The sequence below is a fragment of the Typopeltis vanoorti genome, chromosome 8 (assembly GCF_054136105.1).
Source record: "Typopeltis vanoorti isolate ZY-2024b chromosome 8, IOZ_Tvanoo_1.0, whole genome shotgun sequence".
Taxonomy (NCBI): domain Eukaryota; kingdom Metazoa; phylum Arthropoda; class Arachnida; order Uropygi; family Thelyphonidae; genus Typopeltis; species Typopeltis vanoorti.
In genome coordinates, this window is record NC_143556.1 from 55,482,970 (window position 1) to 55,497,281 (window position 14,312).

At 34.2% G+C, this 14,312-nt stretch overlaps 1 protein-coding gene across 7 annotated transcripts in view; it reads right to left on the reverse strand.

The window, feature by feature from the left end:
• The window catches only part of LOC150104005 (uncharacterized), a 534,288-nt gene that overhangs the window by 276,769 nt on the left and 243,207 nt on the right, over positions 1-14,312 (reverse strand). For 6 of the 7 annotated variants that reach the window (XM_090397243.1, XM_090397238.1, XM_090397241.1 and 3 more), the window contains exon 15: positions 8,052-8,108. The exons of the other annotated variant lie outside the window; for it this stretch is intronic. In XM_090397243.1, the coding sequence (XP_090253369.1) occupies positions 8,052-8,108 (57 nt within the window). The remainder of the gene's footprint in view (positions 1-8,051; positions 8,109-14,312) is intronic. 7 annotated transcript variants of the gene reach the window in all.

The following is a 14,312-nucleotide window of genomic DNA, read 5'->3' on the forward strand; positions in this document are numbered from 1 at the left end:
TATGAGAGCTCTACTCCAATCATCGGGAATTCTTCCCTCTGTCCAGGCTTTCTGAACTATGCAGTGCAGCCACTGTAAGACTCTTATACCACCATACTTCAGCATTTCTGGTCGAATATCATCTACTCCTGCTGCCTTTCCACATTTCAAGCCTTTGATGGCTTTTTCTACTTCAAGTATGGATATGTATTCCTGACTGCATGCCTGGTCAGTGTTTTTTATCACTGTGCTGTCATCACTGCTTGTTTCATTTAGCAGTTTTTCAAAGTAATTACTCCATACTTCAAGGATATCTTTTTCTCCTGTTTTCATTTCACCTTTATCATCTATAATTCCTTTTACAGCACTCTTTCCTCCATTCCTAAGCTTCTTCAACAACCTCCAGAATATTTTGCCACCTTCTTGATATTTATTTTCTATATTCTTGCCAAAGTCCTCCCATGACTTTTGTTTAGCTAGTTTTACACACTGTTTAGCTTTCTTACATTTGTCTCTGTATTCTGTAAGAGTAAAAGCTGACTTATTTGCCAGGAACTTTTGATATGCTTTCTTCTTTTCCTTCACTACCTCTTTAACTTCCTGTGTCCACCAGGGAGTTCTGATTTTTTTTATCCTTGCACACAACCTCACCACATGCCTCTCTGGCAGAATCAATCAATGTTTCCTTCAGAGTTTGCCACTGAATCTCCAAAGTTTGATTCCTGTTCTCAAACTCTTTCATTTTCTTTTCAATAATATTTCTGTATTTTAGTCTACAGTTCACATCTGAGAGCTGCTCAACTTTTATTCGCTTTAAAACTTTCTTACATGTTATTCTTTTCGATATGAAATTCAATTTTATCCTGCTCAAGACTAAATAGTGATCACTTCCAATTTCAAATCCTCTGTACACTCTGGTGTCCTGCACCAGGGAGAAAACATCACTATCAACAATAACATAGTCAATGAGACTTTTCTTATTCCTAGCCTCTTCTCTCCATGTGAATTTGTGCACATTTTTATGTTGGAACATGGTGTTAGTAATAACCAGTCCATGTCCTGAGCAGAAATCCAACAGATATTTGCCATTATTATTAGCTTTGCTCTTTTCTCCAAATTTTCCCAAAATATTTTTGTATGTCTCACAATCATTTCCTACTCTACTATTTAGATCCCCAACAAGGACCAACTTTTCATTTTTCATTGTGTCAGTTGCTTTTTCTAAAGCCTCAAAAAATTCCTCCACTTCTACCTTAGTAGAACCTTCTGTGGGACCATAGGCACAAATAAGTCTCATTGTCCAGTTCCCCATTCTCATATTTGCCCACATTACTCTACTTGAGACTGACTGCCATTCAAGAAGATTAGCCTCATATTTTGTGTTGAATACTATGGCTACTCCTTCTTTTCCTTGATTGTCATTGCCTGAATATAACATTTTGTATTTATTGCTCAGAAAGATCTCACCAGTTTTGATCTTTTTTGTTTCAGTCACCCCTATTATGTCGATCTGGTACTTATCTAATTCCTCAGCTAGCTCCATTTCTTTGCCATTCAGGCTTCTTACGTTGATAGTACCGATCTTTAACTCTGGTGATGTTGAGTTGGGGTTTGTTTTCAGATTTGTTCCAGTAGCTGACTTTTCGCTGTTCGCCCTGGTTCCCTGGCGAAAACAACGGGGGCCTTGTTTAACCGGGCGACGCCCCAGCCGGCATGAAATTTTGTCATGTTGTACCATCATTTTTTATTTTGGTTTAACCAATAAGAATACAATTTGGTCGGCTAAATCCCAAATTGCCAGCCCATCCTCGTTCGTTCAGTATCAAAGTAGATACCCAACAGGGTGCACCACGAGAAGGTGAGGATTGGACATTAGGTCAGAAGCCCTGGTCGGTTCTCCGCATTCCTTTAAAGGCTATGTGGAGGTCTCCTCTCAGTTATACAGCTTTGACCCTTAAGCACCCCCAATCACAATCACGCACAGAAGAACAAAAAATACACTTGCCATAATGACTATCATATCAGAACACAATCATATACACGACACCTTCCTACACAAAACAATAAATGAAAATAATCAATTTTATTAATGCTATCTGCTACATCTAAGGTACATCAGGAAAAAAACTAAAGCACAGCTTTCCTCTGTCAAGCTCCCATTTGAAATTAGTTACCCTTATCCACTAAAGATCAACTCCCTTCTCTCTCAGTTCCTGGTGTGTACAGAGTTCACTGTTCCAAAAAATTAAAGTGGCCTACTTGGACAGACAAGAAGATCAGCCACCATCTGCACAGAAGAACAAAAAATACACTTGCCATAATGACTATCATATACACGACACAATCACGCACAGAAGAACAAAAAATACACTTGCCATAATGACTATCATATCAGAACACAATCATATACACGACACCTTCCTACACAAAACAATAAATGAAAATAATCAATTTTATTAATGCTATCTGCTACATCTAAGGTACATCAGGAAAAAAACTAAAGCACAGCTTTCCTCTGTCAAGCTCCCATTTGAAATTAGTTACCCTTATCCACTAAAGATCAACTCCCTTCTCTCTCAGTTCCTGGTGTGTACAGAGTTCACTGTTCCAAAAAATTAAAGTGGCCTACTTGGACAGACAAGAAGATCAGCCACCATCTGCACAGAAGAACAAAAAATACACTTGCCATAATGACTATGGTCAACTGGGCTCACAGACCATGTGCTAGATACAACTCTCAAAATCAAATGGAAGAAAATCCACCATGCTCCAGCAAATTTAAAGGAGAAAGGCTGTTTTTTTTTTTTTTAATCTGCAGCTGCCCTCAGAAATCAGCCTGACCTGAACAGATATGGTTGCATAAAATTTCCCAGAATATTAGGAACACTAATATTTTGAGATCCCGGTTTGTTTAAATTCTAGACAGCTAAATATGTGCTCACAAAGGGCACCCCCACCTAGTAGCTATCCTTCATTCATGTGTTTCACGTAGTTTGTGTTGCCTTCATGTGTGTATGTGTTACAAGTTTCATACTTTACTCCATGAAGATGTCACTGTGACTAAGACAAATATTGGAAGAATTAAATAACACTTTTAATCCTTTCCCACTGCTGTTTCATTCCATTAAGCTTCCATCATGAGTTCCTCACAGCACTTTAGTATTAACTTTAACGAATAATATTTTATCTATTTTACAATTTGCTATCAGTGTGAAATATATTTCACAATTAAAATTATATTTGACAATTAAAAAGTGTGAAATAAATATAAATTAAAGATACCATGGAATTATATACTTGGTCTCAGTCCTGATGTATTTTCAGGACTGAGACCAAGGTTGAAGTAATGCAGAAGTCATATTTTCATATACGAGTTGCTAAAAGGTGTCACACCTTATTATTAAATTACTCTGGATTAGAGAAAGTTGTTGGAAGTTTTTTTCACTTGGTTATACTATAAATTAAAGATACCAAGAAATTATATACTTGATTTAATCCTTTATCCAAGTGTAAGCAAACAAAGTTTGCACCTGAAGTATTTTCAGGTAAAATAAATGAGTGAGTTCTTTGGTAAGAGCTGCATCAGTGACACAAACAGCCCCTGATCCTATGATTTATTTTAAGGATATTTTAATATCATATTGTAGGGCTAGGTGATGGAGTGATTGTTTACATAACTATCTTCCTGTATGTGTCAGCATTCTATAAACAGAAAAATATAATGAATTATGTTGAATGAAATGTGATTAATGTGACTAGAAAAGATACAGTTATTTGATTCTTTTTCTACAGTGTACCTTTTAAAATGCACTAAAGTGTACCTAATATGTCAAAGAATGCAAAATTCTGAAGATATCTACACTTAATCATTTAATCTAACTATACTACATAGATTATGCATTTTTGCAACTTGGCCCCATGGCTCTAACATATCATACATTTTTAGTGCACTTATAATAGCCAACATTCTAAAACATACGTTATTATAAAAAAAAATAATCAGTTGTCTACCCATCTTAGACACATCAGTCTTGTCTTTCAGATGGTTTGTATCTTTTTCTGTTTAGAGAAAGCTCTCTCTCTCTCTCTCTCACACACACACATATAAAGAATCACACCTCCAATGAAAACATCATTACACAGAGCCTTAGCCATTTATTCCAATGAAAACAACTCTTTCCACATTGCTACATTTTTTATGCCATGCTTTTTTAGCCAACAGCTACAATCTCTGTAAAAGAAATAAATTATTTTATGCACCCCAGTTCTTGAATATACAAGATCACAGCAAGACTATACACATCTCCTATATCCAGGGTACATTTGAAAAGAAACACAAAGTGCTAAATAAACATGTTTGCATCATTGTAAAACCACACATTAAACTAGCAACCATGATCTGTTCTCATAAGGACAAACCCAATTCTTACACACATCTAGGAGTGTATAAACCATTATGTGCCTGTAACTTACTCTACCATGGAACATATAGGAAGACTGGCTAATATCCACGCTGAAGAAGATAAAAACTACATAACTACCAATATTATGGTAAATCAAAACTGGCAGAAAACTAGAGCACTAACAGACACCATTACAGTCTAAGAAACTACATTTCGAGTAGAGTGCGAGCAATGAAGCACGTGCTTAGTTGGTAATGAAAGAAGCAAATGTATCAATTGCACCAAACCTTAATAAGTGGGAGACAATCATGGACGGCGACACAATTCATTCATTCATTCATACCAGCGTTGGCATGTATCATCTTTTTCTTGACCCCCCCTAGCAAGATTTTAGCCACATGGGACGCATAGTTCTCGTTTGGCAAACATTTAAAAGATCACCTACCTGTTTGAAAAGTTTGGTAAATTTCCAATGGACGGCGACACAATTCATTCATTCATTCATACCAGCGTTGGCATGTATCATCTTTTTCTTGACCCCCCTAGCAAGATTTTAGCCACATGGGACGCATAGTTCTCGTTTGGCAAACATTTAAAAGATCACCTACCTGTTGACTAATTTAAATCTAGCCTAGAGGGTACTATGTCAAAGGTCACTATGACAGGATGTTAGGTCTTCATGATAACCATTTTTGGTGCTCTCTAGGGATGATAATGATTTGAAATCAAGAGAAATATCAGCATCTTAATACATTATCATATTTTTATTTTGTCCTTATGTTTTGTGAGCTAATACTGTTAAATAATTAAAATGAATAGCTGCTAAATCTAAGCCTTCCCACATGTTTGAATATGCCATGACTTATGACTATGACTTATTCTGCTATTCATAGCAGAATAAGTCATGGCATGAATGAATACAGCAGTGGACAAAGCACAGAGCCTTTGAAGTATACCAATTATTTTCCTCTTCTCAGATGCTGCTCTTCCATGTACAATTCCAATGTTTCTCTCAGCCAGTCCTCTATTACGAGGGGTTGTTTGAAAAGTTTGGTAAATTTCCAATGGACGGCGACACAATTCATTCATTCATTCATACCAGTGTTGGCATGTATCATCTTTTTCTTGACCCCCTAGCAAGATTTTAGCCACATTGGACGCATAGTTCTCGTTTGGCAAACATTTAAAATGACTGTTTTTGCATTTTTCATAAAAATAGAGAAAAACAAGTTTCATGCAGTGATAAAACACTTTTCCTTGAAGAAGTGGACAGCTGCACAGATCAAAGTCAAGCTGGATTCAGTTCATGGGGACTCTGCATCAGCATTAGATAATGCTGAGTTTAAACATGTCATAAGTCTATAGAAAATGAAGCACGCTCCAGTCGCCTGACTGAGGTCACTACAAAGGAAATGATTGACAAAATCCATGGTATCGTTATGGAAGACCGCCAAGTGAGAGTGCATGAGATTACTGAGATTGTAGGCATCTCAACTGAATGGATGTATAATATCCTGCACTAAAAATAGCACATGAAAAAGCTGTCTGCATGGCATCGCGCACACAGCTATGGTCATGCTCCGATTGTTGACTGTCGAAAAACACATGCAAAAAGACATTTCATCGTAGTGTTTGTCGATATTTAATCACAATTCGCAGGATTTTTTGCATCGATTCGTAACTTTAGACAAAACTTGGATCCACCACCACACACCTGAGTCCAAGCAGCAGTCAAAACAGTGGACAATGCCTGGTGAAAGAGCACCTAAAAAAGTGAAGACCGTTTTGTCAGCTGGGAAGGTGATGGGATTCCCCAGGAATTAAGACAATAACAGGAGTCTATTATGCATCCTTGTTAGACCATTTAAACGAAGAACTGAATAAAAAAAGGGCCAAAATTGGTGCACAAAAAAAAGTGCTCTTTCATCAAGACAGTGCACTATCCCACACATCGGCCATTGCAATGGCAAAATTGCACGATCCAGCCATCATATTCTCCAGAATTAGCCCTCAATGACTTCTTGTTCCCAAACTAAAATTTGGCTCGGTGGGAAAAAATTTTCTTCGAACGAGAATGTCATCAAGGCTGTCAATGACTATTTTGCACAATTTGAGAAATCCTACTTTTTAGATGGGATGAAAAAATTGGAAACTCACTGGACAAAATGTGTAGACCTCGATGGAGACTATGTTGAGAAATAAAGGTGATTTTTTCCAAAAAAATGTGTTTAAGTTATTTTTTTACCAAACCTTTCAAACAACCCTCATAAATACACTAATCTACAATGTATCTCTATTTGTCACAGTTATGGCAAATCTAGTGAGGGAGTACAATATATTTGTACTCCAACACTAAATTCTATCTCTACTTTATTATAAAATATAACTATATCAATAAAACATGACTGCCCCTTAAACACCTACTGACATTCATAAAGAATCATGTTTCATCCATCCAGTATCTAAGACCATAACCAACTTCTTTGAAATGTTGGCCATTAATCCAGAAATGCAAGCTAATCTGTAATTTAATGTGTCTGTTTGTATAACCTTTGTGAAATGTCACCAGCTGTGCCATTCTTCTCTTCTAAGAAAAAAACTCCCATTAAGTAACCAAATTAAGTATACTGTGCAGTGTGTTTGTCCCTAGCATACACACTTAAAATACATGGTATAATAACATCTAATCTCATCATTTATTAGAATCTAAATTAATCAAATATTTGAACATGACAAATTCTCTCACCTCAAGTCACACAGCTTTCCTTCCCTTTCCAGAAATGCAGCCATTATAAAGTAACATATCATAAAATCAGTATATCAAGAAGTAAATGATTCTAACACCACCATCAATCCAACAGTCCAAGTTTCCTCTATCTATAGTCAAGAGATATTTACTCTGACCCTAGTTCACACTCATCCCATTATAATTTGAATTGTTCTACTACATCCTTAGTGACAGAGTGCCTGGAGTTTCTAAGAAGTTTCAGAATGCCGGTTTAAATTTTAGCAAAATACCAGCAACTTAATAAATTGCTTAATTTATTAAGGAATTTATTAAGTTGCATTTCTTGAGTTTCTTTTCATTATGATGTTTCCATCTTTTAACAATTTCAGCAACAGTTGATCCCAGGTTCCCTAAGTGGGTTGAATTTGCACAAAACTGAATGACAGATGCCAGCTTATGATTACCATAATAATCCCTCACTAGAAGTCAACTCTAAACCATGCCTCAGTACTTCACACAACACAACAAAAAAAGAGTGTAGAATTTTTGTAACACATACAATCTTTACCTGTCATGGCCTGTTAAGCCTAACCTGGCTTCATTAAACATAATGCTATGATGAGCAGTTACTCCTGTCCACATGGTTTACTATGTCTGTTAATTGCATATAATGCTTGGCTGGCTGTGTTTTGCAGGATGAAAAAGCTGAGTTCTACAGAGAAAAAACTGCCATCTCTGCATAAGAATGGCTGCCTCACCTTTATGTTAAGAAATTCTTAAAGGTTCTTCATGTTAGGATCAGATATGAATCCAGGTCTTTTCAACCTGTCACCAATATCAATTAAACTACAAAACCTTTTTTATTCACGCTCTCTCTTTCTTTCTTTCTCTCTGTCACACACACACATATTTAAAATTGAAATATTTAGAAAAAGTCTTACCTCATCAGCTATGGCAAATGTGAGGGTTTCTTGAACTTGCAAATTTATTTCACTATTCTGCATATATATATATATATTAAAAAAAAAAAAGGAAAAGGAAATCATTCATTAATTAGAATTTATAATTCTAATTATAAATAAAAGTTCTCATAAATTTCAAATTTAAGCATGTCAGTACAGTCAACTTTCACTATTCCAAATTCAAAGGGGCCACAACCCTTATAACAGCTTGTTATAATTACTCTCTTGTGGTTCTTTGAACATGAACAGCTTGTTATAATTACTGATATGATTTGGAGATTTGGTTGCAGACAATCATTTTGCAAAGAATTTTTGCATAGAGATAGAATATTTATTACCGTAGTAATTATGCAGCAGATAATTTTGAATTACCTCATTTAAAATCATTGAAAACAAAATTAAAATGACTCAATATATTTGAAAAGAGATCTTAAATATGATTGATTCAATTCCATCCTTCCTATAAAAGCATCCTGATTATAGTAGGAAAACTGTGCAAATCACTGCAGTATTGTTAAATTGTGAATGAAACTATGTTGTGTAATTTATTTTTTTTTTATTCACATTTAACATTGCATATTATGTATTAATCATAATTTGTATAAAGATTATTTATTGTTCCTTAATTAAGGATTACTATTTAAATATTTATTCTAAACTTAACCTACTATTAATTTATTAAATAATAATATGTGTAGAAATTTATGATAACTAAATATATATGTAAAGTAACGAAAAGTGTATTATAAATAATTGTATACGTAATGAAAGAGTTGATTAAGTAGCTCAAATATTCTGTTTATTCTTATTTGTGAAAATTTAACGTTATGTAATCACTTATGTAAGAGTAGAGCGTTGTGTTACATTAGCGAAATGTTTACGTTCATGCGTTGTCATGGAGACGCATGAAATAAACAAGCACGAGTTGAATACAGCGTGACCTTGGGACTGAAAGGGTTGGAAAAGAATGAAGAGAAGATTATTAATTAGAGAGAAGAGAGGAAGTTTTTGCGGAGCGGAAAGGAGGGTAGGATACAAGCAAAGGAAGTGGAAGAAAATTATAAGTTATCTAGGGCAGAAATTCATGAGAATAGTGTTTAGAAGTGAGCCAAAACATAGTGAATCATATACTTAGCTGCAAGTGAAGTCAGCTGTGTTGTAAAGGAAGATTAATGCCGTAACCGGATAAATAGAGAACTGGACATTCAATGCAAAATTCTGATTAGTTCCAGTTAGTCTAGGATTACGTCTTAATTCTATGTTGCCCTGAGAAGAATTATATTGAATTAACTGGTTTGAGAAAAGTAAACAAGGAAAGATATCAGTGCCTTATTGATGTGTTTTTTTTTTTGAGTAGTGAAGCGCAATTAATAGTTCAGTTAAATCGTTGGAGAATTTTTATTAATGTGTTCCGCTAACGTAAATAAGTTAATTCATAAGTGTGCTCACAATTAATTGATGTATTGAAGATTGTATCTGGTAAGAGTAGTCATATTTGTTTGTTTGTTCTACCATTAACATATCTTCGAAGTTCAGGGTCCGAAATAAGATTGCTTGGAATATTGTCTACCTTGATTGGTGTTTCCTGTGAATTTAAATATTAAGTACAACTGATAGATATGTGGAGACTGTTTAAATAAGAAGTTTCGTTTTATTAACTTGAGTTAAGAAAGCTTGTGATTTTGAAGCTGTGAATTGTATGTGAAAGTTTAGAACATTGAATTGGCATGAGTGACTTAGCAAGATGTATTAAGTTAATTGTATTGTTTCATTTTAAAGCAGAATTCTTGTACTTGTTATATATATCATATATTAAATGTTTTATTTTGTTAATCTAAATATTGTGTTTGCCTGAACTCCCTTTTATTGCACCGTTCATAAAAAATTCGAATCTTGCGGGTGCCCCAAGTAGAATAGTAAATAATTCGGCCTAATGAGAAGACTGCTAACTTAATTAAGAATTGATCCTACTATTTTATATAGACTAATCTAAAAATAGGGTGGCGCAGTATAATTATAAATTTCTCTACTTTTGGATCGGTGATCAATTTGCGATTAAGTGTTATATTGATAACAGTGACTTGAACCAAGATGGCGGATTTAGAACATTACATGAAAATAGAACGTCACGACAAAACTGTGCAAATCACTGCAGTATTGTATGCATATGACCAAACAGACAATGCATACTAGAAAATTAATTATTTACATAAAATTGTTCATAACTGAATTTTTGATTGTTGATATGTCAATTTTGCATTAATTATTATGATTTATATAATAACTTTATGATATTTCAAACAAATATACTGAATAATGTACTTCGGTAAAAATTTGATAAGTATTTTTTTGAACATTACAGTATGTTTTAGGAAACTTCAATCTATTTTTTGACATACATCTGCAGACACAGAATTTTACCTAATTTTACCACTAGACATAGTCTGATTGTACAAAAGTCAGCTAGTACAAAACTATTGTAATATATAATTTCAACACATTTTATTTTACTGCAAACAGAGAGAGCTTGACAGTATGTATTCAAAATACACAATTGCAATAAAATCTATCTAGCCCAAGTCCAAGAATAATTTGCAGATGGATGGATGGAAAAAACAAGCTTAACACTTACTTATTTTGTGAAATGCACTTAAAAAAAAAGTGTATATGAATAAGAATAGTTGACCTTAAACTAATGCATTTCTCCTAAATACAGAGCAAACTTTTCCAATAAGGCAAAAACTACTACTTAATGTTATGAAGTCTTTCTTCATAACAGCCACCCACATCTACCTTACAAGTGCTTTCCTGTCATTGACATCTTATCAAAAGACAAATGAAAACAAGTTGCTTAATTTATGAGAAAAACAGTTAAAAAGTCAAAATTTTGACTTTTTAACTGGATACTTCAGAACAAAAAAAAAGTATTTTATATAGCGAGAGATGACTGAATAAGGTACAACAAATTATCAGTGTCTAAATGAATTCTTATCAGAAGAGGCTGATCTAACTGCTGGGTGATGTCACAATATTGAATCATGGTGTTTGGGATAAATTTCTGAGTGGTGAATATTAAAACCTTCTTTCTCAATAATCTGCAGGTTCTCAAATGAATTATGCCATAAGTAATAAATATATTTAAGTAAAAGGAAATCAACTTCTTCTTTACTATGTCGCTACAAAATTAAATATAAAATTGCTTATTTTATTCCTAGCAGACTAAGTTGCAAGCACAAGGAACTTTATATACTCCAGGATGTCCAAGATGAGAAACTGACGCACCCCAGATAAAGGAGACGAGTATAGTTCTGCAGGGTTGCTTAAGGGTCGAAGACAAATAACTGGGAAAGACTTCCACATTGTCCTTAGGGAATGTGGAGAACTGACTGGGGCTTCTCAACTAATGCCCAATCCTCCCCTTTACACGATGCACCTTGTTAGTAGGTATACACTGGGTACTAAATTAGTAAGAATAGTTGACCTATTTCATAAACTAATGCATTTCTCCTGGGTTGGGACTTCGCTAACTAAATTATACTCTCTACTGGTTTAAATTAGAAACATGGATGATGGCACAACATGAAAGTTCATGCCAGCTAGGATGTCACCAGGTTAAACAAGGTCTCCACATGTTTTCATCAGGGAACCAGGGTGAGCAGTGTAAAGTCAGCTACTCAAATTCAACATCTGGAAGAAGAAGAAGAAGAATAAATCCGACAACAAAAGAACTGAAGATAGCAATCATTATTTATGGAAAGGAAATCGAGCTTGCAGAAGAACTGGAAAAGTACCATATGAACATAATTGGCATTACTGAAACAAAGAAGATAAAAACAAGTGAGATCTTACTAAATAATAAGTATAAAATGTTATATTCAGGCAATAATGATTAAGGAAAGGAAGGAGTAGCAATAACATTCAACAACAAACATGAAGATGAACTTCTCTACTGGAAGGAAGTTTCAAGGAGAGTTGTGTGTGCAATTTTCAAAATGGGGAAATGGATAATGAAATTTATTTGTGCCTATAGTCCCACAGAGGGTTCTCCTAAAGAAGATGAAGTGGAGGAATTTTACGAGTCAGTAAAGTGGGCAGCTGACAAATAAAATGGAAAAAAGTGGTCCTGGTTGTAAATCTAAAGCAGAGTAGGAATCCCACCAGGAATATAGAAGAGTTTGGGGGAAATTGGAAAAAAAGGGGGCAAGGCTGATAATAATAAGTATCTGATGAATTTCTGCTCAGGATATGGACCAGTCATTACTAACAAAAAATTCCAACATAAAGAACTCCTCAAGTTCACATAGAGAGAAGACAAGAAATAAAAGATTCACTGACTATGTCATTATGGATAGTGATATCTTCAAGCTGGTTCATGATACAAGAGTGTACAAAGGATAAGAAATTGGAAATGACCATAAAATGATTTATGTAGGATAAAAAAGAATATCACATTGAAAAGAAGTACATAAGAAAGTTTTAAAAAGAAATAAAGGTGAGTAGCTTTTACAGGTAAACTGTAGACTCAATTATATAAACATTAGTGAAGAGAAAATGAAACAGTTAAAAAACAAGAATGAAATGTTGGAGCCTCAGTAGCAATCTCTGAAGAAAACATTGATTGATTCAGCAAGGGAGTAATGCAGTGTGGTTGTCCTTAAGGATAGAAAAATAAGAATGCCATGGTAGGCACAAGAAGTTAAAGAAGCAGTCCTGGAAAAAGAAGAAAGCATACCAAAAGTTCATAGCAAATAAGTGAGCAGATGATCTAAAATAATACAGGTATCCTTCGATTAACGCGTTAATTAATCCCTCGATGTTACCACCTATATCAAAAACACATTAATCAAATCTAATAATCAATGGTAAAAATTACAATTCATCCATGATCGATTACTGTATTAATAATTCGATTTATGGCACTCTTTGAGGAAAGATAAAAAAATGAATGCAAAGTAAATGTTTAATAAATACTTGTATCAACATTATTCACTGCAATTTTTTTTTATCAAAAGAAGTTATCAAGAGTCATTTGAACAGTTTTAGTTTTTTTCTTATCGGCATAAATTCTACGATAACAAGCAAAATGACTTTCCAGACCTCGGCAAACAAGCAATGATACATAAAGCAAAAACGCTGCAAATATAATACATGATGGTACAAATTAAGTAAATTAGCCGAATATAGAAACTACAAGAGTTTCGAGCCTAATATATAGAAACTAAAAGATTTGGGGGATGCAAGCATAAGCAACCTTATGGGCAACTTGTAGTAAAGGTAGTGAGCTCCAGATCACTTGCCTTAGCATTTTCCATAATGTAAAGCACATTTCCTAGAGGACATGTATGAAAAATATTGAATCCAACATTATTTCATAGCTGAATATAGAAACTACAAGAGTTTCATGCTGAATATATAGAAACTAAAAGTTTTGGCAAATGCAAGCATAAGCAACCTTATGAGCAACTCGTAGTAAAGGTGAGGTAAGCTCCATATCACTTTCCTTAGTATTTTGGCTCTCTATTTAAGTAATACATGATGGTTTATTTATTTTCAGTTACAATCTAGAAATTATTGAACAAAGAATAAAAAAAAAAAAAAACGTACTACACTGACATCGGAGGTCGCAATATATCTCAGATACAATTTACTGTCAAATATCACAAACCTTTACATAACATGCGTTAAACCAAACTGACAGCAAAGAACAGTGCGGAATATCACTCGTAACATATGAATGCACAGCTACGCATGACCTCCAAGTTATACACTGAACTGTGTAAGAATATTTATATTAAACATTTTGCATGTATCTGTCAGATCAGCTGCAAGCTCCGCAGGGTTAAAGGCACATTAATCAAAACTCTTGCCGTGTATATCAAGGGATTGCCGCAATTAATTTTGGCGCATTAATCAAATCCCACATTAAGCAAGGGATACCTGTACAGAGAAAAACTTAAGAGAGCTAAGCTGTGTGTAAAAGTAGCTAAACAAAAGTTGTGGGAAGACTGTAGAAAATAAAAATCAGGAAGGTGAAAAAATGTTTTGGAGGCCATTGAAAACTCAGAAATAGGGGGAAAGAGAAAGGAATGAAATATGATGAAGGTCACATGAAAACTGAAGGTAAAAATATCCTAGATGTCGAGAGTAATTTTTATTTTTTTTAATATATATATATTTAACATATATATCTACTCTATATATATATATACAGTAAAACCCCTTTTTTACACTTTTCGAGGG